The 25,028-nt window shown below is 42.9% G+C and overlaps 2 protein-coding genes across 5 annotated transcripts; one reads left to right on the top strand and one right to left on the bottom strand.

Moving 5' to 3' along the window:
* Positions 1-8,351: 8,351 nt before the first annotated feature.
* Positions 8,352-14,725, top strand: LOC131690717 (UDP-glycosyltransferase UGT5-like). Of its 4 annotated transcripts, XM_058976666.1 has the most exons (5): positions 8,352-8,609; positions 8,668-8,734; positions 8,821-9,449; positions 12,806-13,283; positions 13,338-14,725. In XM_058976666.1, the coding sequence occupies exons 3-5, from the start codon at positions 9,438-9,440 to the stop codon at positions 14,408-14,410; spliced, it is 1,563 nt and encodes a 520-aa protein (XP_058832649.1). In that variant the 5' UTR covers positions 8,352-8,609; positions 8,668-8,734; positions 8,821-9,437; the 3' UTR covers positions 14,411-14,725. The 4 variants fall into 4 exon arrangements, with proteins under 4 accessions (XP_058832649.1, XP_058832650.1, XP_058832648.1 ...); XM_058976667.1 differs by lacking the exon at positions 8,352-8,609 and having other exon boundaries at positions 8,631-9,449; XM_058976665.1 differs by lacking the exons at positions 8,352-8,609; positions 8,668-8,734; positions 8,821-9,449 and adding an exon at positions 12,144-12,448.
* An 8,460-nt stretch (positions 14,726-23,185) lies between these two features.
* On the bottom strand, positions 23,186-24,642 carry LOC131693012 (uncharacterized). Its single transcript, XM_058980458.1, has 2 exons — positions 23,924-24,642; positions 23,186-23,849 (listed from the first exon to the last, which is right to left on the bottom strand). Exons 1-2 carry the CDS (start codon positions 24,620-24,622, stop codon positions 23,664-23,666), a joined length of 885 nt encoding a protein of 294 aa, XP_058836441.1. The 5' UTR covers positions 24,623-24,642; the 3' UTR covers positions 23,186-23,663.
* Positions 24,643-25,028: the final 386 nt, after the last annotated feature.

Raw genomic sequence — 25,028 nt, 5'->3', positions numbered from 1 at the left:
AGTGAGTGAAATGAATAACACACGTAAAGGGCGAAGGAAAGATGCTACTATATTTCGGGGAAGCAGAAATAAACTGTGTACAGTTAAGTGAAAAAATATTGAAAAGATAAGAAATATATCATGGTTACAGAAAATAAACAACGAAAATAATCTTGTGATGACAGCTTACCACCTTATTCTTGAGTTCTTTGATCCATAAGCTTATCCATTTGCTTTGGTATTGACCTATTTCTACGTTTGAATTTGGAAGGAAACATATGGGTCATTCCACGTCAGATTTACAACCAAAATTTTAGCTAATTTTAAAAAAAGTTCTTGCATTCTTTAGCTAAACAGATTTGACAAATATTTTTTGTTTTGGCTGAATATGATATTTTTTTCAAGTTATTAGTTTTTGAACTTTTGAAGTTTATAAAATTGAACATTTTTCAATCACTGATAACTCGGAAACGATTCGATATATGTAAAAAATTAAATAAAATAATTGTTCTTTCGAATGAGCTTACCAAATTTTGTTTTGCCATATAACTTATTTCAGAATTGAACTCGAAGTATTGTACGAGATATTTCAATTATAACTGGACGTTTAGTGTAAAATTGCCTTGGTTTAAGCTTAATAATTGCAATATCTTGCAAAGTATTTTGATATCCACTCCCAAATTTTTACGCAATCTTTTTAACATAATTCTTAATATTTAAAGGGAAAAAAAGTAAATAAAATTGTTCAACTTTGAAAAAAAAATCAATATGTTTCTAATAATTGCAACTTTTTTATTTAATTTGTCTTCCATATATCGAATCGTTTCCGAGTTATTAGTGATTGAAAAATGTTCAATTTTATAAATTTCAAAAGTTAAAAAACTTGAAAAAAATATCATATTCAGCCAAAACAAAAAATACGTGTGAATTATTTTTAGTTAAAGAATTCAAGAAAAAAATATCGAACTAATAATGTACCCATACTGTTTCCTTGCGATCGCTGGGCAGTACGTGTGTGAGGCTACTAAAGATGGATGAATGGCACGTCGGCAACATCAAATTGATCTCAGAAGATAATCAGTATGGTCCTGGAAGATATGTCTCTAAGTAGGTTGAATAACATTGCCCAAAATCGTGTTTTTCAGAAACGGTTTAGGGATGACCACGGTTTCTCCGCAAAATCAAAACCAGTCGAACTCTTACCCTTTCGTTTCTTATTATGGACCATTCACAAATTACGCTTTTAGGGGGGTACGACCAATTGTGGCATGTTGTGACATATGGGGGAGGAGGGCTAGGTTACGTAACATGTTTTTACTGAAGAAAAAAAATTCCCGGAATTTGTTACGTAATAAGGGAGGGGGGTATAGAGCAATTTGTGACATTTTGTTACATGGAGGGGGGGGGGGGGGGGGTTAGTCAATTGTTGCAATTTTTGCGTTACGTAATTTATGAATGGTCCCTTACAATGACTTGTTTGTGAACGAAGAAATTTTAATTTGGAATATATTTCTATGTTTTAGGACAAAAAATGAGTCACTAAGTCATTCAAAATCGTATATTTTGGATAAATTAACGCCATCATGTAACAAAACTGAATTTTGTGAAATTCTTTGTTCGCGAAAGGCGTCCAGGTATGTAATAAAGAAAAATTGTTGGTTTTTGCATTACAAGTAAGCCGTTCTTGATTTATCGTGGCCACCGCGGCAACATAAACATTTCTACCAGGAGCAGATCCAGAAAAAAATTTCGGAGGGGGTCCAAAATTTCGAATTTGAAATGTTCATTGTTCAATACGAAATATGTAATACCCTCATTTAATTAAAATCGGTTTTGGTAATTGAATCTGGTTTGGAATGATTTTGAACTTAGAATGAATTTAAAATATAAACTATTTCAAAATTTATCATGAAAATTTTCGGGGGGGGGGGGGGGGGTCCGAACCCATAAGACCCTCTCTCTGGATCCGCCACTGCTTTCTACAAAAACCTGTTTTAATTCACCGAGAGGTGAATTTATGCCTTTCTCATTTATCCAAATTATGATTTAATGGCATTATGGAAATGCCTATTACATTCTTTTTATACTTGGTGAGTTCAATGTTGCCGAACCCTCTTTGGAAAACTGATGTGAGTTTATTAATTTTTAAAGATGACCACTTTTCCGGGGCACTTCCGGATCCGTCTATGGTGGTCAATGCGGTCAACGAGACATTGGTTGGCCGTCAGTAACCTAAAATTGCAAATGCAAGCTATTTGGCACCCATTTTAGCAAAATTTTTACCCTTTTGCATACATCGCGGTATCTGTTTGAATCGTAATTTTCCATCCACAATCCGTAACTCCGGAGACGGAAGTCGGATCGAGATGGAATTTAATATCAGTTCACGGGGACGCAATACTTTTCATTTGAGACTAAGTTGATCAAATCGGTGGCTTCCGGATCCGTCGATGGTGGCCAATGTGGCATAGAGACTTTGAATGACTGTTAGTGACTTAGATCTACAAGTCCAAGCAGTTGTGGCTACAATTTGGAAACATTTTCAACTTTTTACATTCATCGCAGAATTCGTTAGAATCGGGATTTGCTGCGTAATCGTACTCATCATCCTGTAATTCAGGAATCAGAACTCGGATCCACACAAAATTCAATAGCAGCCGATGGAAACGTACCATTCATTTGAAACCAAGTTTGTCAAAATCGGTTCAGTAAATTCCGAGAAACCGATGTGGACAAATCATAATAATTTTTTTTTGTAACCATACTCTTCAACTCGTAACTCCAGAACCAGATGTCGGATCAAAATGAAATTGAATAACATCTTATATTATACCTTTCATTTGAATGAAAGTTTGTAAAAATCGGTTCAGCCATTTCCGAGAAACCGATGTTGACATTTTGTTAATAAATCCGCACACATACATACATACATACATACATATATAAATACATACATACATACATACATACATACATACATACATACATACATACATACATACATAAATACATACATACACACATACACACAGACAGGTCTGCACTGTGTAGAAAATGCGGAGAAAAGGGGCACGTTGCTAGGTACTGCATGAAGCAACCAAGGTGCATGATCTGCAAACCGGAGGACGGAAACGACCACGTGACGGGTGGCTTCAAATGCCCTGCGTACATAAACGTACAACAGAAACGAAGCAGATCGTACAAGATTACCTTAGTTTGGGTTCCCTCGCATTGCTCCATTCCAGGTAATGAAGAAGCGGACTCTTTAGCTAAGGCGGGCGCTTTACAAGGTGACATATATGAAAGACCAATTAGCTTCAGCGAATTTTTCAGTATTACTCATCAGAGAACCCTCGAAAGTTGGCAAACTTCATGGAGCAATGGTGAACTGGGAAGGTGGCTACATTCGATAATCCCTAAGGTATCGACGAAACCTTGGTTCAGGGGGATGGATGTGGGTCGGGATTTCATTCGCGTGATGTCTCGGCTCATGTCCAATCACTACACGCTGGACGCACATCTCCGGCGTATTGGGCTCGTGGATAGCGGTATCTGCGCTTGTGGCAACGGTTATCACGAAATCGAACATGTTGTCTGGGCATGCGCCGAGTACTGTTCTGCCAGATCTCAACTATTCGATTCCCTTCGGGCCCGAGGAAGATCACCCAATGTCCCGGTTCGAGATGTACTGGCAAGCCGCGATATTCTCTACATGTCCCTTATATACACGTTCCTCAAAACCATCAACATCCAAATTTAAATGCCCCTATCTTTTCTCTTATCATTCCCAGAAGTGCCCTCTTCCGCCTACCGTACCCCAACGATGGTTTGATACGACTCCAAGACGAGACAAAACATCTGTCGAATGAACCAACAACACGAGATTTAGAGTACATCACACGCGCAGCGCGGTGTGTTTCCGATCCGTATCTGAGCCGTACTACGAAATCGTCTGGAGGAACCCCTGCCGGCTCGAGGAAAACCGCCCGGCGTCCCAATACTTGATACATTCGTTCGAATCTGTAATTCTGGCCGTTGATTCCTGATGCCGGAAACTGAAAGTTTATATCCCCCCCGTTCAGCCTTGTCCACCCTCTCTCCCATGTCTCTGATACACAGATGTATGACTTCACCCCTTCTCTCCTTGAATATCTTCCCAAAACTTATGTGCCCCCTATCTTCTAGTTTTAGTTGATCAAGCCGTTCGAATCTGTAATCCTGGCCGTTAATTCCTGATGCCGGAAACTGAAAGTTTATTTCTGCCCCCCCCCCCCCCCCCCCTTTAGCCTTGTCCACCCTCCCTCCCATGTCTCTGATACACAGATGTATGACTTCACCCCCTTCTCCCCTTGAATATCTTCCCAAAACTTATGTGCCCCCCTATCTTCTAGTTTTAGTTTATCAATATTTAATCTCGTTAAGAAATGCACAATAGTACCACTACTTTAAAATAGCCCTAATTAATTCCCCCTAATCTTGAACCACTCTCTCTAGTTATTTCTAGTTAATAAGCTTGTAAAATTTTCCGCTTAGTTAATAATTAATTTCTCCTACAATCTCCCTTCTGAAAATCATAAAGTGTATTACTATAAAAAGAACACACAAAATGACCCGTCCCCCAAATCTTACGAATATTATATTATACCCTCTTTTATATGTATAAGTTAGCTGTAAAGTTTTTTTTTAGTTTCATTATATAAAACAAAATAATATTGAAATGTGTAACCCCCTAGTTTTAAGAAATTCAAAATGTAAAACAACGAAAAAATGGCACCTTTAAACTAACGCATACGTGCCTTATCAAATAAACAAATTGAAAAAAAACAGAAAGGAAGTGCGACGTTGAAATTATTGCAGAGCCGTATCGTGTTCCTCCCGATAACGGTAACGGGGTGGTGGATGGTGCCGGGATGGCTGCAATACAAGTAATGGGCGGGTTCCCTGTCCAAGGGGTGGTGGATAACACACACGAAGGCTTAGTGATCGCCAGGATCAACAGCGTATTTTTCTGTAGCTGCTATGCTCCCTCGAGATGGACACCAGAGCAGTACAATCGGATGCTGGACGCACTAACCTACTCGTTAGTCGGACGAACGCCGGTTGTTATAGGAGGATACTTTAAAGCTTGGGTCGTGGAATGGGGTAGCATGCTAACCAACTAAGCTGGATGTAAGACTGTGCAACGAAGGTATCGCTACCACATTCTGTAAAGACGGTCGAGAATCCATCATCGACATAACATTCTGCAGCCCTTCGCTGATGGATAACATGAATTGGCGAGTTAGTGAGCAGTACACACATAGTGACCACCAAACGATCCACTACACCATTGGTCGGCGAAATTGTGCGGTAACACCGAGAGTGAGAACTGGCGAGCGGAAGTGGAAAATAAAGAACTTTGACAAGGACCTTTTGTGGAAGCAATTCGTACTGACAGCGTTATGCCAATTCCGAGTGCCGATGAGCTATCGGAAACAGTAGCGAGGGCATGTGATGTAACAATGCTAAAGAAAATAGAGCCGAGAAACTACCGTGCCCGGCGTACTGGTGGAGCGACAGGCTCAGCATCCTCCTGGCTGCCTGCCTAAAAGCCAGAGGACGCGTCCAGAGAGCAAGATCTGAGGCAGCCAGAGAAGTGTGTAAGATAACATTCCAGGCGGCCAGGGCCGCTTTTAAACTCGAGAAAGTGCTAAGCAAGTCCATCTGCTACAAGGAGCTGTACAGAGAAGTAGACGCCAACCCCCTGGGGGCAATGCTTACTGTGTCGTTGTGGGCAGGATCAAGGATCCAATGACGCTAGTCGAAACGTGCGCCAACAAACTGAAAATTATTGTGTAGGGTCTCTTCCAGAAGCACGACCCAACCGCATGGCCGCCTACACCGTACGTTGATGCAGATGGTGGAAACGCTGGTGAAAATCGAGCTTCCAATGACGAGCTCCTTATTGTGGCAAAAGGGCTGAAAGCGAAGAAAACGCCCGGACCGGATGTCATCCCCAACGTGGCACTGAAGACTGCGATCCTGGCGTTTCCGGACATGTTCAGGATAGTGCCTGGACAATGGCTATTTTCCGGATATATGGAAGATCCAGAAACTGGAGTTACTGCCAGAAACTGGAGTTACCACCAGGAGATGCAGCATCGTATCGGCCTATATGCCTGCTGGATACCCTTGGTAAGCTCCTGCAAAGGGTCACTCTCAACAGGCTGACGACCTACGTTAAAAGTGAGAACGGACTATCGTAGAGGCATTTTGGGTTCCAGAAAGGGATATGGATGGTGGACGTCATCCGCACAGTCATCGCGAGCGCGGAGAAAGCATTGAAACAAAAGAGAAGGGGTAACCGCTACTGCGCCGTGGACACGATAGACTTGAAGAGCACGTTAAACGGTGCTAACTGGGGGGGCTATCACCGTAGCGCTGCAAAGAATGCGGGTTCCGGACTATCTATGCAAGGTTCTGAAAAGTTACCAGATCAGAGTACTGGTCTACGAAACGAACATGGGGCAGAGGTCGATTAGGGTCACGGCGGGAGTACCTCCGGGCTCCATAGTTGGCCCAACGCTCTGGAATATAATGTATAATGGAGTGTTAACAGTGGAACTGCCCAGGGGTGTTGAGATCGTCGGCTTTGTAGATGATGTTGTCTTGACGATAACTGTCTAGACCCTTGAGGAGGTGGAGATGTTGACGGCAGAGACAATAGACATCGTGGTAATCTGGATGGCTGACATTAAGTTGCAGCTTGCTCGCTATTAGACCGAGGTAGTGCTGGTCAACAACTGTAAAAAAACTAAGCGTGTCGAGATCAGCGTCGGGAGACAATCCATCCCATCGATGCGTGCGCTGAAGCACCTGGGTGTGATGGTCTACGATCGGTTAAATTACAACAGCCATTGCGACTATGTATGTGAGAAGGCTGCGAGACCAACTAACGCATTTGCAAGGATCATGCCGAATTACGGAGGAGCAAGATACAGCACGAGACGTCTCCTGGCGGGTGTCTCATCCTCAATACTGAGGTATGGTGTACCGGCCTGGGCTGCTGCATTGAACTCAAAGCGGAACCACACGAAGTTTACAAGCACGTTTCGCCGAATGGTTGTTCGTGTTGCGAGTGCGTACAGAACGATATCGTCGGAGGTGGTTTGCGTAATTGCCGGGATGATTCCCATCTACATCACACTGGCTGAGGACGTGGAATGCTACCAGCGGAGAAATACATGTACTGCAAGGAGACTGGTCCGAGCGGACTCGTTGGCTAAGTGGCAGCAAGAGTGGGACAACGCGGAGAAAGGAAGGTGGACCGACCGACTTATCCCGAATCTATCTGCTTGGGTACATAGGAAGCATGCAGAGGTGAACTTCCATTTAACGCAGTTTTTGTCCGGGCACGGATGCTTCCGGAAGTACTTGCATCGGTTTGGACATGCTTCGTCACCCCTTTGCGAGGAGTGGGCGACCGTGCAGGTAGACACCGGAACACATGGTCTAGGTTCGAAAAAGCTTGCAGGGGTATAGAGGAGCCCGGGGCTAGTTGGCGGTTGGGGTAAGTTGGCGGAATCCCTTTTTCTCTGTTTCTATTAGACATATAGCGCTGTCTCTTTTTGTGTACCTCAAGTTAAGTGAAACCCGTTATCCAATGTGGTTTTGTTGCAAAACGTTTTGTTTGGTGGAAGTTGTGGGTGCAATTGTGTTTTCAAGCATGCCAAGTAAATTTTCAAAATTTTAAGTACTTTGCGTTATTTAGGGCAATTTTCAATCTATTTCCCGAATGATTGTGTTTTTCGATATCGCGTGAAAAGAGCTGTCAATATCCGTAGAGATATTACTTCCAGCCACAAACAAAAGTTATTTTTTAAATAGTTTTTAATAAAATATGCGGTTGTGGTAAGTTGGCGGTGCTGCACGCGGGGAAAGTTGGCGGTACTATTTACATCAAAAATTTTTATTTCTGGAATTTACTCCAAAGTAAGCAAATCTTTTTCTTGTGTATTGTAACCGTTGGTTACACCGTTTATTGTCGGCTTCACCACAATGAAATACTACACGTGATTTGCTCAGTGAGGTGCACCCATCCTAATTCCTACCCTGGGTATTATATCAAGCTGTCTGAGTGATAGCCCGCCAAGTCTGACGTTTTTAATGTCGCGCAACAATCCATCAATTGACGTTGTGGTCAGTAGAAGTGTTGCCAATGACAGCCTTTAGGCCATCGGTCAGGTCAAATACCCGATCGTATTTGATCGTAGTATATAGCCTTAGCTCAGTAACTTATTTGTTCGACCTCTTCTAAACTAGGTGACTAAACTCACCTCACTTTACGTGACTTTTTTCGTCCGATTCTGAGAGTCGACTCGAGTGAGGTGAGATTCTTCATTGCGGTTAAATGGGCGTCTCGCGTCACCCGAAGTGACTCTTCAGAATTGGGTGAGAAAAGTCACTTAGAGTGAGGTGAGATTAGTCGTCTCACGTCACACGCCGCGCAGAATAGGGCCGATTGTAAATTAGTGTCGTTAGAATAGACTGTATGTTAAATGTGTGTTTCGTTGTAGGTTCAGGTGATAGGCGAAGATTAAAGATTAGAATAGTTCAAGTAGAAGTAGAAAGTGTAAAATAGACCATTTTTGGTAAGGAAAAAAAGGGCAAGCATAGTAGGAACAGTGTTAATAAAATGTTTTTTGACAGATTCACGCTGAAAGGAGAACAATTAACCTCATTCGGCATATTTAGGCTACAATACAATTATTAAAAGGTAATTTAATTAATCTACAACAGAGCTTGTATATATGAGGTCAAATCACGGCGTCACTGGTACTAATTCGTAGGGAAGGTCCCCAGAGGATATTTTATGTTTGGGCCGGAACGCATTCCGGAGAATTTCTTCCCCAGGTCGCCATTACCATCTGGGCATCAGCCACGCCTAAACCGAACAAGATAAAATCCATTCGGACTCACTCGCCGGACTTCCGGATATTGCATAACGGAAAGAAACCGTCGCTAGTCATTATAATCGTTAGAAACAGCCACCACTACCAACCAACACCATCACCAGCCCAGTTCACCACCAGTTAACTGCTCCAGCAATCGCTCCGGGTACCCGTCGCAGCCACCGACATCGGAGTTGCCTGAACTATAAACCGCAAGTACCTCAATGACGTCAAACCTAATCTAAAAGCCGTGCATGGAAAATATATTTGTAATGTTCACGAAATCGGTGATTTGGTAGTCTCTTTGCAAAACAGTGAGCCCAATTTAATACTTATACACTCGTTTGTCCGCTTCGTGTATTTCCGTGCTCATAAAGGAGTTTCAAGCCTCATCACTGGATGGTGGCCTGGTCGTTCATAGCCGCTTTTGAGTATTTATCTTTTATTTTAGGATCGGTGAATTGGCTTTCCTTCCCCTCGGGTGCGAACATTAATCGATGAACCCGTTTCCATCTGTTCCCTTGCCGAATGAGTGTCCTGGTGAGTACAAGTGAAGCAGTTGATTAATACCCACAGTATAGAGCATATTTCACCTCCCAACACCCACTGAGCAAGTCGAGGGGCTACAGTATCTCGCCAATGTAGGAGACATTTATTCCGGCCAATTGCATGAAGAATTTCGAAAATTTGCTTTTGAATAGGGAGTACGCGTCATAGTCAAAATGCCGAGGTATTGAAACTGAAATATAATAGCAAATGTCGGTTAATATACAGTTTTCTCGAAAAGAAATTCAGCACGTTCCAGAAGGACCTTTGAAGTAATTGAATCTCCATTTGATTGCTTAGTTTTTGGCGTATACTCACATACCGCCAACTTACCCCGGGGCCGGGGTAAGTTGGCGGGTGATCCGCGTCACATATTTTTGTCTTTAAAAATGAAGACAATGCATCAAACACTTTAAAAAAATAGAGATGTTGCCAACAGTCTGCTCTTTCATGCCGCGTGTTCTATTTTGCAAGATCTACCTACATCAAAGCGATTAAAATTGAAAACTGAAAACACCGTCAACTAGCCCCGGTCTCCCCTACATGCTGTGACAGTTGACAATATCGTTGATGTGTCACGACAAACATACATGGGACATGCGAGCTTCCGCCGCCGGGGAACTCTCCAACTGTGTAGACTACTTCCACCACCGGGGACCAGTTGAGAGGTACGTGACGTAGCACCGAGTTTGTGAACCGGACGCCAAGCTTCACCGGAATCGCCGGACTGATCTCGAAACCCTACCGGGTAGCTCGTGAGTGGGCTAGATCCACCGCCGGAGATTAGACCGAGCAGACCGCGTCGCAAAGATAGCAGTGGGTCATTGGGGCGCTGGTAAACCGGAAGCTACGCTCCACCCGGAATCGCCGGATAGACCTCAGCACCTACTGGCTAGCCCGTTGAGTAGGCTAGATCAACCGCCGGAGAATAGATCGAGTAGATCGGGACGACACGGAGAGCTAAATGGTTCACAGAAACGAACATCGGTATCAGGAGAAATCTACCGCACGGTTTCGGGAGAACCACCCTCGCCGAGGAAATCTTCGTCGGAGTAGGCTATATCCATTGTCGGGGACTAGACCGAGTAGTTCGTGAACAAGTGCGGGCGGGAGCTGATTGGCTCATCGGGAAAGTAGAGCGATAGGGAGTCAAAGGGGAAATTATGGTGCTAAAACCAAAGAAGAATCGGTATCGGGAAAACTTCCTTCGTCGGGGAACTCTCCGTCGGCGTAAGCTAGATTCACCGCCGGGGACTAGACTGAGTAGACCGCGACTAGACACCACCAGTCGCGGGTCGTCGGGCACCAGTGAACCGGACGCTCTGCTCCACCGGAATTGCCGAACTGACCTCGACACCTGGATGGTTGGCTCGGTTTCGGGAGAACTTCTCTCGCCGGGGAATTCTCCATTTGGAGTAGGCTAGGTCCACCGTCGGGGACTAGACTGAGTAGTTCGCGAACAAGTCGGGAGCTCAACGAGTAAATGGCGCTGAATTGTACGAGAAGGAAGTTGCGGTGCTAACTGGCAGTAAGTAATACCGTAGGGTAGTGCAGGGGACGAATCAGGTTCTGGGCAAGAGCAATTGTTTTTAGAGGGTCGGGTGATGTCAGCCTAAACCCGTTCCCTGAGATTTTCGGGTTTTTGTACATTTTTTCCCGTCTCAGGAATTTCTCGCAACTTATTTAATGATCTCTAAAAACCACACTCACACAGACATATATATGAGACTCGGCCCTCCGGGCCTCGGTTACAACTTCGAATTTTGGAGCAATTGCATAACCTTTCTCTATGACAAAGGCAAAGCGTAAAGCATGTGCCAATGTGCAAAGATTGAGAGTAACCTCGTCAGGTTCAAAAGGAGCAAATTCTTCGATAAGGGGATAATACAACCCTTAGATGTATGGACGACTGCACCCAGTAAGGCAATAAACTTCGTTTTCGTTGTAAAATACCTTACTGGGACCATGCCTATAGTCAGTAAGTGGGAATCAGTCAGATTAATAGTGATACAACACCCTGATGTGGCATACAATAAAAAGGGGCCTGCCACAAAAGATCAAAACACTGGTCGCAGTGGAATATGTACCCAACAAAAACAAACCTCACCAGGTTTCTATTTTCGTAAATGGAATTTATTGATAACGTCCAGTCTACGCTGTTCTACCCCTTTGATTGCTTCTATATTGTGCGTTGGTAATGAACCACGACTCCTAAGTGCCGTGGATATCAAAATGAACGAAGCTCAAACTGGTCCCACTTCGGCGTAACATCGCGGTGGTGACTAAACATCATCTTGTCTACTAAACTATCGTGAGAGGAAACATTTGTTGAAGGTGAAAATGGAACATAATCATTTGGTCACTTTTAACTGGTTACTGCCAATAATCATTAAACCGATTAAAAGCAGTTATGGGCCCATTTGTGCTCTTTCGTGTTTTTTAAAAAAAAAAAAAATTGGAATCTTTTCGCTAAGTTATGCCTAGACAATCAAATCATCTTAGTCTGATTTATTTGTCTGGGCAAACTTTATTCAAGTACTCAAAAACCACAAAATTTGGAAGGGTTAATTATAAGTCGTCTGTGGATACCTTAGTTCCTCGCGAGAGTCCTTCATTATATTGCACGAACATTGAATAGGAGAGCCACGAGAACCAGTTATACTTGCTGCGAAATTTTAGGGCGACGCTATGTTGTTGGTAGTTAAGACTATTTGTTCCAAAAGCGAATTACCAGCACGTTTTCGCTGAATGACTCTGCAGATCTGTTGTCACGCGCAAAATCTTGCCTTAGAACATGCCGTATCATTCACCAGACGCGATCCTCTCAGTTTGCAATCACACTACGAACTGTGAGCATCACAAAGCGGCAGCAACAAAGTGATAAATTTGTTTTGTTTGTTGATCGTTAAAATGGTGAGAATACTTGGGGACGCACATGTAATGCGAAACCGTTTGAGTGTAGTGAGATGTTTTCAGCCCAAATTGTGATTTTGGTTAGTGAGCTTTATTAGAATTCGGAGATCGTCTGTTGCGAAAACTAAATAACTGTAAGCAGGGCACTTCGGGTTAAATGTTTGCATTACTTTATTCACCAGGTGGAGGTCATATTCTGCATACTGGAATACCTCGAACACGAACATGCACAATTTGCTTGTTTGTACGGTAGCGGAAAAATGTGCTGAACTTGATAGCTAAATGAAATAATATTGTTGCGATTCCGCGGGAATGATGGAATAGTTCACTTTTTAGTTTTGATATTTGAAATGCAGCGTACAAAGATTTGATAGTTGCATTAAGTTAAATCGATCCAAAGTCTTATCTCATCATATAACACTCATGTTTATTTTTAGCACACTTACAGCCTTGCACTATTCATCCTATCCTGCCTGTCATGGCAATCAACGGAGTCATCCCGCATTTTGGGAGTTTTCGCTTTCCCCGGTCGCAGCCATTGGATGATGATCGATGCCATATTGAACGAGCTGCTGGACCGTGGCCACCAGGTGACGAGCATCAGCAACTACCCACTGTCGAGGGAACACGAAAACTACACCGAAATCCGAATTGCGCCGATTTACGATTTTTGGAAGAAATCCGTTAAGGTGGATTCACTGTACGATTTAACGGAAATTTCAATCCATCGGATGTTGGTTGATTTCCTGTACAGTTTGGGACTGGAAACAGCTCAGTACGGTTTCACGAGGGAAAACGTGAAAAACTTTACCCTCAACGATCACAGTAAGTTCGATTTGATATTGGCCGAGCAATTTTACCAGGAAGCGTACCTGATGTTTGCTCACAAATATCAGGCTCCGATTGTTACTATTGGTGAGTTGGTCTTATCCTTTCGATTCACAATTTTCTTAACTACTGTAATTGCAGGAACTTTCGGCTTCGCCCAATATATGGGTCCAATGATGGGTATGATGAATATGTGGTCTCACGTACCACACGAATTCCTACCCTACACGGACAAAATGACATTGACTCAGCGAACTTACAACTCAATGGTTAGTTTGTATGAATTACTGCTACGAGCTGTATATTACATGCCCAAGCAGGAAGCTATGGCTCGCGAAAACTTTGCACATCTTGAAGGTCCTCTACCAAAGATTGCTGATTTAGAGCGACAGGTTTCCGTGATTCTGCTGAATAGTCACACTCCACTCACGTCAACTCGAGCTAAAGTTCCCGGTTTAGTGCAAGTAGGGGGTTTACATATTAAAAAACCAAAAACTCTTCCGAACGATCTCCGGAAGTTCCTAGACGAAGCAAAAGACGGTGCCATTTATTTCAGTTTAGGAACGAATTTACGGAGTGCGGATATGCCCCAGGATAAACTAGACTCGATTTTAAATGTGTTCCGCTCGATGAAACAACGGGTCGTATGGAAGTACGAGGACGAATCAATCCGAAACTTGCCTTCGAATGTGATGATCAAGAGTTGGTTACCACAAAGTGACATTCTTGCTCATCGGAACGTGAAAGTCTTCATCACTCATGGTGGTCTTCTGGGTACACAGGAGGGTGTACATCGAGCTGTTCCAATGCTAGGAATTCCAATCTACTGCGATCAACATTTGAACATGAACAAAGCTGTGTTGGGAGGGTACGCCGTAAAGTTGTACTTTCCGAACATTACGGAAACCTCGTTCCGATGGGCGTTGGACGAGCTACTGCACAAACCGGAGTACAAGAAGAATATCGATCGGATTTCGGCTGTGTTTCGGGATCGTCCAATCCCGGCTCTTTCGGAAGCGGCGTTTTGGGTTGAGTACGTTATACGACACAAGGGAGCACCCCAGTTAAGATCGGCAGGACTGGATCTGCCGTGGATAAGTTTCGCTCTGCTAGATGTCGTTGGGGTGATATTAGTGGCAGTGCTTTTGACAGGTTGGACTATTAAAAAAATTGCGAACATGTGTTTAGGAAACGGCAAACACAAGTTAGAGTAGGTGCGGCGATGAAGCGATAGTTATTGTTTGATGATTATGAACACAGTGCTTGGCTAAGTTGTCTGACTCATCAATTTTTTAATGTAGAATACATTTAAGCTTTCAATATAGGGGTCCCGTTTCAAAATATCGGCTGCGGCACCGCGTCAGATTTTGAACGTTAATAACTTTTATCATACTTAACAGAATGATTTGATTTTTAGGTCAATTTGTTGAAAATATGTTCCTCTATGCTGTATTAAAATTTTAAGTATGTATAACATGCACTAATAACAAAAAATTGTGTTTTGAAAAATCTTTCGAAAACGACTCGGAAAAGTGAAAATTTTCAGCCCATCCCGCACAGAGCCGTCAAAATGGTGGACCAACCGAACAATAAAATAATGAAAAGTTTATATATAGGTCCACTACATGTTTGTTTTATGATTATTCGTATTTGGTTGCTTGACGAGAGCAGTTAGTGGGGGAAAGACGGCATACTCCTTTGGTTAGGCCATTAGAAGCCGGACGGAAAGGAAAGGCTCACGCACGGCACGAGAACGAGCGAGAAAGCGATAGTAGTGCATATTAGCGCGATTATATAAATATCTGTCGGTCGGTTTTTCTCATTCGTATTCGTTCAAGTACTAGCAAGCAGCCAGTCCACCGAAGTAAAGCAGTTGGCAATGACGACGGTCCGAAAAAGTGCCCCAGCTACTGGTGACTCATCGGAACTGTCGCCCTGCAAGAATTTCGCCCCAACTAAAGGGCAACTAATCTGTAGGCTATCGTTCCAGCGTCTATATAAGAAATACGATGTGTGGAACGAAAGAAAGAGAATTTAAATTATCCTCTCTCGCTCGTGTTCGTGCACTGCTTTTCCATTCCTTTCTGCTGCTAATACCATCATAACTTAAACGAATGTGCATGTTCCCCCACCATCTCATGGCCAGTGTTGCCACAATTGCATGTTGCTATTACACTTTGAATTATTTTATCGATCCTCTCTAGTATTGATAAAATATAGAACGTGCAAAGTACACTAGTCGCATGCTTTTATTCGAACTTTTTGGCAGCCTCCGTTGATTAACTGCATAAATCGATTTGTTTGTGCAGCTCCTTGCTAGTAGCAAACTAAATAGCCTTTATCAGCGCTAACAAATAAAACAAAAGAATTTAAGTTTGTGAAAATCTTCTCCTTCCTTCTTTTCAAATCTGCAACATTCTTTGAAAATATTGTTTGAATGTTGTTATTGAAAAACTGAACATGCAAGTTTGCTAGCACTGGCCACTACATTGAAGGCGATGGAAAGACAGAATATTCGTTTTGGTTATGCTAGTATTGGTAGCCGAACGGAAAGGAAAGGCGCAGGAATGGAACGAAAACGAGCGAGAGAGCGATAGTAGTGCTTTCTCGTGTGTTTATATATGAATATTGGTCAGTCGGTTTTTCTCATCATTCGTATTCGTTCAAGCACTAGCAAGCAGCCAGTCCACCGAAGGAAAGCAGTTGGCAATGGCGATGGACGGAAACAGTGCCCCAGCTACTGGTGACTCATCGGAACTGTCGCCCTGCAAGAATTTCGCCCCAACTAAAGGGCAACTAATCTGTAGGCTATCGTTCCAGCGTCTGGTTCGTGAGATTGTACAGGACTGCAAAGTCGAGCTACGCTTACAAACCTCAGTCGTAATGATGCCCCGAGAAGCCAACGATGCCTACTGGTTCGAGAATGCAAAATAGTGCGCCTGGTTTGTTCGAGAATGCAAAATACTGCACCAAACGCATAACTTTCAGGCCAAATATATTAAACTGGCTCACCGTGTCGCGGGGAGTGCGTCTGAATTATGCTCCCGCAATAAAACAATAAACGGTTCTTTTCAGGACCAATTAATTGTGTTCTAATAAGAGTTAAACTGAAATATCCATTTGATGTGTTTAACAATTTTCAGCAAGTAGGTTAGAAATACGATATGTGGATAGAAAGAGAATTTAAATTATCCTCGCTCGTTTTCGCGCACTGCTTTTCCATTCCTTTCTGCTGCTAATACATCATAAATTAAACGAATGTGCGTGTTCCCCACCATCCCATGGCCAGTGTTGCCACAATTGCATGTTGCTATTACACTTTGAATTATTTTTTCGATTCTCTCTAGTGTTGATAAAATATAGAACGTGCAAAGTACACTAGTCGCGTGCTTTTATTCGAACTTTTTGGCAGCCTCCTTTGATTAACTGCATAAATCATTAGATTTAAATTAACGTCTCGAAGTGAAGTCACGATGCTCCGGTTATGTCACAGACATTACCCACCCATCTTTTTTTAGTTTAGTAGAGCGAATACGAATTACTATCGCTCTCTCGCTTGCTCGTTTTCGGGCTATGTTCCTTTTCATTCTTTCCTGCTACTAATACTAGCATAATCAAAACGAATGTGCGTCTTCCCACCATCCATTTAGTGAGCAGTGTTGCCAAACGCATTTTCAGTTTTTCATCAATAACATTTCAACAATATTTTCAAAGAATGCTGTAGATTCGAAAAAAAGAAAAATAGTTGGTGATGGAAAAGAATTCCCAATTAGAATTTTTAACCATAATTATAACGAATCATTTGAAAATTTCACATGCAAACGTAATTTCGTTGCATATCATTAGATTTGGATTAACATCACAAGTGTAGTTACGACACTCCAGTTATGTCGCAGACATTACCCACCCATCTTTTAATGTAGAATATTTAGTCTAGAAATCAGAATGTTCCAATGGTCGTTTCAGGCGACTTCAACATAGATGTTTCAAAACAAGAGAATTTGAAATTTGTTTATTTTATGAATGAATGTTTCAAGCTTCGTTTGATCTCTGATCCATCACAAGCAACTACACTTGCAGGCACATGCATTGATCTTGTATTTGTCAAAAACGTCAATGCAGAAACCCGAAGATATATTTCGTACTTTTCATATCACAGACCAATACTTTTTTTAATTGATCCAGTGGTTTAATTTCAAATGTAAACAACGCTTGAAAAATTATAACCGGTTGACGACCTACACCTACACCAATCATGTCAGAATCACCTCCTGGACAACAGCTAAGCCCGGAAATAGTAAGAAGTCAGAAGCATCCAACGAAAATCGAAGCCAGCGCATCTCCCCACCAAGGCCAACAACGCCAACAAAAACGGTCCTTGTCAGGACCACCATCATTTTTGTAAAGAATAATTTGAAATATTCCTCGCCCAAATCACCTTTTGTCCGAAAATTCCAATGAATATCAACATATTTGAAGAACGTGTTCCTTATGTATTCTACATCTCTCCGGTTATGTCGCAGACATTACCCACCCATCTTTTTTTTTTGCATGCACATTTACATTCGTACACAGAGGCACGTTTGTTTTTTTGTATATTTAATTTTGTATTAAATATATCATTTAGGCCAATCTGTAGTGAACTTATCTTTTTAAATTTCATAAAGCTTTAGTGTTTCTTTAGAATAACCAACTAATTTTAATTTTTGTGGAACATTCTGATATTTTTTTAAATTTAGTTTTCGTTTTAATGGTAAAAGTCATACATGCTTCGAATATAAAATTTGTTTAAAATTGATACGTGTGTTGGTATATTTCGGCTTATGTGCGTATTGTGTGAAGAAGTAATGTACCAGGAGAACGTCTGCTAGGGATGCTGAAATCTTTAGTTTCTTTATAAACAAGCAAAGATAAATCATTTAAGTAAGTCGAGATAAGTGTAAGTACCATTTCTAAACACAGACTCAATTATTGTTCGTAAGTTTGAACAGAAAATGAAAGCAATATAAACACCAAAGCGGCAACAAATTGAGAATCCGCCAAGGGTGCCAGAAGTTCACGCTACGGTTCTGACTACAGGCCAAACTTTGAAAGTTTTTTAAACCTTACTATAAAACACACCTACACATACATACATACATAGCTTAATCTCAAACACTACGCCATAGTACAGCAACTCTTGTGGTAGCCAACAACAGAAGCGAAGATTGACGTTGCAATTGTTGTAGAGCCGTATCGTGCACCTCCCCTTAACGGTAACAGGGTGGTGGAAGGTGCAGGGATGGCGGCAATCCAAGTGATGAACGGTTCCCCTGTCCAAAAGGTGGTGGAGGTTGGGATCAACGGCGTATTCATATGTAGTTGTTATTCTCCTGCACGGTAGACACCAGAGCAGTACAACTAGATACTGGACACACTAACTGACTCGTTAGTCCGATGAACGCCGGATGTTATAGGAGATTCTAACACTTGTCCCGTGGAGTGGCGATAGCAGTCTGATCAACGCAAGAGGAACCCTTGGCGAAGCTGGATGTAAGGCTGTGCAACGAAGAATCCGTTAGCCCATTCCGCACAGACGACCAAGAATCTATCATCGACGTAAAATTCTACAGTGCGTTGCTGATGGATAACATGAATTGGCGAGTTATTGAGTAGTACACCGTAGCGACTACCAGACGATCCACTACACCATTGGTCGGCAGAATTGCACTGAGACGCGGAGAAGGAGGGCTGGCGAGCGGAGGTTGAGTATAAAGGACTTCGACAAGAAAGCACTTCGTGCTGACAGTCTAGCACCAATTCCGCATGCCGATGAGCTGTTGGGAAACATTAGCGATGGCGTGTGACGTAACAATGGTGAGGAAAATGGTGCCGAGGAACTGCCGGCATCCGGCGTATTGGGGGAACTGAAGGCTCAGTCTCCTCCGTGATGTCTGCCTAAAAGCCAAAAGTCGCGGTCAGAGACAACATTTGAGGCTAGGGCCTCTTTTAAACGCGAGATAGTGCTTAGTAAGTCCACCTACTACAAGAAGCTGTGCAGAGAAATAGATGCTAACCCCTGGAGAAACCTTACAGTGTCGTGATGTCTAAGACCAAGGGTGCAACCAAGGAGCTTTTATTCTCAGGTGATACGATCCTTGAAATCGCCGATCAGCCATGTTGGTTCTAGAAACGACAGCTAACAACATTGTTTACTACATCCCCATGCATGTTTGCTTGGATTTCAGTATGTAAACAAAGTTGTTCGCCGTTATTTCTCTACTCCGCAGCTTGCTGCACGCTTACCTCACTCCTCACCTAGTTATTGCCAAAGACGAATCATCTTATAACTCTAAGCACCTTGGGTACAACGACGCCAGCTGAAATGAGCACTAAAAACTAACAATTATCGTAGAGGGTCTTCACCCGAAGAATGACTCAACCGCAGTGGCGAAAGGGCTGAAAGCGAAAAAAAACTCCTAATCCGGACGGTATCTCCAACATGGCACTGAAGACCGCGATCCTGGCGTTTCTCGGCATGTTCAGGTCTACAGAAATGCCGGGACGAAGGCTGCTTCCCGGATAGATGGAGGATCTAGAAGCTGGCGTTCCTGCCAAAACCAGGGAAGCCACCAGGAGATCCAGCATCGTATCGGCCTATATGCCTTCTGAATATTCTTGGTAAACTTCCGGAAAGGGTCATCCTCAACGGGCTGAGGAAGTGAGAATGGACTATCGCAGAAGCAGTTCGGATTCCGGAAAGGGATCCCGACGGTGGACGCTATCCCGATAGTCATCGCGTCCACAGAGAAAGTATTGAAGCAAAGGAGAAGGGGTAATTGCAACTGCGCCGTTATTACGATCGACCGGAAGAACGTGTTCAACAGCACCAGCTGGCTGGCTATCGCTGTAGCTGCACGGAATACGGATCTCCTTGAGTGGAGATGTTGACGGCAGAGACAATTGACATCGTGGAAACTTCGATGGTTGACGCCAAGTTGCAGCTCGTCCACCACAAGACGGGGGTAGTGCTGGTCAGAAACCGTAAAAAAGCCAGCGCGTCACGATCAGCGTCGGGGAACGCCCAATCGCATCGATGCGTGTGCTGAAGCACCCGAGTGTGCTTGTCGACGATCGGTTAAATTACAACATTCATGCCGACTTTGTATGCGAGAAGGCTGCGAGGACAACTAACGTATTGGCAAGGGTCATGTCGAACATTTAGTAGGAGTAAGATGCAACACGAGACGTCTCCTGGTGGGTCTCTCATCCTCAATACTGAGGCATGGCGTACCAGCCTGGGCTGCCTCGCAGAACTCAAAGCGGAATCGAACGGAAGTTGACAAGCACGTTTCGCGAGTGCGTACGGACCGATATCGTCGTGGCCGGTATGCGTAATTGCCGGCATGATCACTCTGGCAGAGGACGTGGAATGCTACCAGCGGAGAAATGCTAGTATGCAAACAAACTGATCCGAGCGGATTCGTTGGCTAAGTGGCAGCAAGAGTAGGACAACGCGGAGAAAGGAAGGTGGACCCACCGACTCATCCCAAATGTGTCTGCTTGGGTACATATGAAGTATGGCGAGGTGAACTTCCATTTGACGCAGTTTTTGTCCGGGCAAAGATACTTCCGGAAGGACCTGCATCGGTTTGGACACGCTTCGTCATCCCTTGGTCCGGAGTATGTGAACGTGCAGGAGACACCGGAACACGAGGTCTTCGAATGCCTTAGATTCGAAGAAATTCGAAGGAGTATGCCTGGTGCGACAGTGGACAATATCGTTGAAGAGATGTGCCACGGCGAGCATATCTGAGACGCTGTTAAGAGAGTCACGAGCATACTCTTCAGGTGTTACGAGCATACGGGAGAAATTCCGCCACCGGAGAACTCTCCGACGGTGTATACTAGGTCCACCGCCGGGAACCAGTTGAGTAGTACGCGGTGTAGCACCGGGTTCGGGTCGCCGGGACGCTAGCGAACCGGTCGTCAGGCTTCACCGGAATCGCCAGACCGACCTCAACATGCTACCGGGTAGCTCGTGAATAGCTAGCAGTGGGTCGTAGGGGCACCAGTGAACCGGAAGCTACACTCCAGCCGGAATCGCTGGATGGACCTCAGCACCTATTGGCTGGTCCGTTGAGTTGGCTAGGTCCACCGTCAGGACGAAGCGGGGAACTAAAACGGATATGGAAACGAACATCGGTATCGGGAGCAATCTACCGCCGGGGAATTCACGGTAGGGTAGATTCGCCGCCGTGGACTATCCGCCAGAGTCGTGACGACAATGGAAGCTAATTCGTTCACGAAACAAACACCGGTACCGATTGAAATTCCGTTGCCGGGAAACTCTCAATCGAAGTAACATAATATCTGAGTCGATCTCGTTAAAGCTAGGAGCTAAATGGATCAAGAAAGCGGATATCGGTGTCGGGAGGAATTACTCCGTCGGGGAACTATCGCACAGTGGTCGAAAACGCCAAAAACGTGAACTTAATTCACTAGAGTCTTTGGAGGAATTGTTCGTATGAATATTCCCCACAATCTGATAACAATTGAAATTAGGCATGGCTTACTATGATCGAACTAAAAAAAAAACTTTTTATCCTGACGAGGTAGAAAGTTGGTGTCTTCGACAAAGTTTTATAAATGCTCACAGTGAAGAATTTTGTTGAATAATTTGAGCTTGTAGGACTACAGGTAATCGATTTATAAGGCGTTTTCTATGGTAACTTAAATCTGTTTTTTTAATATAACTTTTTTCATTGTGACTTTTCGTGAAAACTATGTTCTAGACAAATGTGTACGTTTTTTTTGCTGATTTTTGTATGGAAAAGGTAAAAAAACATGATAAAGTAAACTTACCCTATTCATAGGGTTCTAAAGTGCCACGCACCAAACCTTCTTACTTTTATTGTGCATAGTTTAGACAGTGAAAAAAGTGCCTGTTCGTGAATTTTGGTTTGCACCTTTCTTATACATAGTTGAAAATGGAAAAGTCTTCAATAAATTTTAAACGAATAAGTATTTTTACATGCAGTCTTCGGCAATATTATGTAGTTTTGATACCTACACATTTGGCTAGAACCTAGTTTTCACGAAAAGTCAATGAAAAAAGTTATATTAAAAAAAACTAGATTTAAGGGGGTTGCCATAGAAAACGCCTTATAAATCGATAACCTTTAGTCCTACAAGCTCAAGCTCTTCAACAAAATTCTTCACTATGAGTATTTCTAAAACTTGGTCAAAGGCACCAACTTTGTACCTTGTCAGGATAACAAGTTATTTTTTTTAGTTCGATCATAGTAAGCCAAGCCTAATTTTAATTATCAGATTGTGGGGAATATTCATACGAACAATTCCTCCAAAGACATCCTGTGAATATATTCGATGGTTTGGCCTCTAGTGAATTAAGTTCACGTTTTTGGCGTTTCCGACCACTGTGTATCGGTCGGAGTAGGGTGAGTTCACCATCGGGGACTATCGGAGTAGACCGCGGTAAGGCCAGAAGCTGAATGACTCACGGAAACAGGAGCAAAATGGCTAATGGAATATGCATCTAAACGGCTCACGGGAACAAGAGCAAAATGGCGACGTAATAGATGGAGACAAAAAGTCATAGAAGAGTCGAAAGTTAAATCAGAGCTCAAAGGTCGAGCCATTTCATGAGCTAAGTGAGGCTCCGAGATAGAGCAGAAGAAAGAGGTGCGACGAAAGCACAACGAGTTCTCCGCAAAGTAATACCTTGTTGTAGTTCCATGGGGAAGAATGGCAAAAGAAGAGTAAGAAGTGTTTTAAGGGTTAGGCATGAACATGAGTCGTGAGTCCCACACAATGCCAATGCACTACAGGCCAGGCTTTTGAAGCCTTTTAAACATTACTATAAAAGAAAAGAAAAAACAGTCACACAGACATTTGCTGGACTCGACGAACTGTGTCGAATGGTGAAAGAGACTCAGCTCTCCGGGCCTCGGTTAAGCAATCAGTGTAAAGTAATAATTTCGTAAATATTGTTTTATATCTTCATTTGTTGCATAGAGCATCCTCCAAAGTCACAGTTTCGAAATCACCTGACCTTGACTATTTATTTCACTTTTTTGTTGTTGTAAAAGTGCACAGCTTGTAAACCAAATATAATCACGCCCTTCAATTCCACAATCAACCATGAACCAGTAAGCCATGAAATGACTTATTTTTTTTCTTTTTCTTGATTTTTAATTAAACTTTTTTGTATTATTTATATGTATTACAAAAATCCGGACCTGGCCTATAGAGGAAAATGGAAAACACAATGTTTCATCATTTTTCCTCTACTTGTTGGTCTCAGCATACTCAAGTTTTGCTTTGTTTCACTAGATTCATGTTTAGCTTCTGTAATATAGCTTTGAATGGTTGTGATCACAATCGAATACACAAAACATAGGCATTCATACGAATCGTAATTTATTGACTAATGCAGCGTAGCAGGAGAGTAAGCCCATGACGGATTTACTTTCCGGTGGACAAACAGCTGTAGAAGCTGGCCTTTACTCGATCCACCGTATCCTCGATGTCTAACTGGACGAGAGATGCGCAACGTTTCGTTCGGAAATTCACCAACTGAGTCTGTGGGTAGCGGACGTTGTCAGAAACGTACGTGTTTAGTGTAGTGATACCTCCGATTTGGCCGATGAACTAAAAACGAAAAAAAAAAAAAATATTTAAAATAAAATTGTGAACCTTGGTACTCTCGACGCAGGATTCTTTACCGTATTAAGACACTGAACCGACGGAACTAGCTGGGGCCAGGTAGCATTCAAAGCGGCTGCCGTCGGCACGTTACAGATCTTAAGCAGATCGAAGTATGTCTGCACGTTGGCCAGAGAAGCATTGATTTGACTGCTCATGTTTGTGCCGATTAAGGCGATTCGACTATTTTCAGCTATTACACAGTCGCGGTAACGGGTCAGCAGAAGCGGACTGGCAGTCAGGTTGGCACCGTACTTTTTCAGACAGTTTGCGGCAAAATCATTTGTGCAAATAACATAGGTAGACATATTCGCAGCGGCATCAAGTAGTACATCACCTGATTCTTGAATTTGGTTGTAAATGTTGGGATACAATTCTCCTCGCAGGTTGAAATCACTTCCCAATAGCATGGGTGGACTAGTTAGTGAGCTATTAAGGCTACTAATGATGGTAGCGAGCGATTGTATACCAATGTTGGGGTAGTTTTGGAAACGATTGTACAAGGTGGTTAAGTTTGATAATATGACATTGCCCCAATTGGTCCATGCCTTCAGGGTATTTGTGTCAGCAGTGTTGATCGTTGCGTTAATGGTACTGACCGAGGCGTTGAAATTCGTTAGTGCAATGGTAATGTTGCCGTTTATCGTATCGTTCAGTGTAACGGCCTGAATTCCGCTCACTAGACACAGTATGCCTGCCAGTGCCAAAATGAAGTTCATCTTTTCGATGTAGCACAACGACTGATAGCGGCAGATACAAATTGGAGTGCTTTTATAACGCCAAACATCGGTACAAAAAGAAAGCCTTTGTCTTTGCATGTAATTGGGCGATGGGAAACGATTGCGAACGATATATGACGACATATCGCATTGTATGAATAAAAGTACAATGAATTCTCATTGTGTTTAACTTACACGATTTTATGACAGCTTTTGAAGGTGTTGCGCTTGTACTATTTTACCCTTTTTACCTAAAAAGTGTTACCCCTTATATAATTTATCTTCGTATTTTAATGATAACATGCCAGCTGAGATTTCATGCATTGTTTAACATGTTTCCTTCCTGCATTCGTTATCAAAACTATCGCCTGTACAGTTTGAATATTTCTACAATGAAAGGGTGTTT

This window comes from Topomyia yanbarensis, chromosome 3, assembly GCF_030247195.1.
Source record: "Topomyia yanbarensis strain Yona2022 chromosome 3, ASM3024719v1, whole genome shotgun sequence".
Lineage (NCBI taxonomy): Eukaryota > Metazoa > Arthropoda > Insecta > Diptera > Culicidae > Topomyia > Topomyia yanbarensis.
The sequence above is the reverse complement of the archived record's forward strand: the minus strand, read 5'-3'. Positions and strand labels throughout refer to the sequence as shown.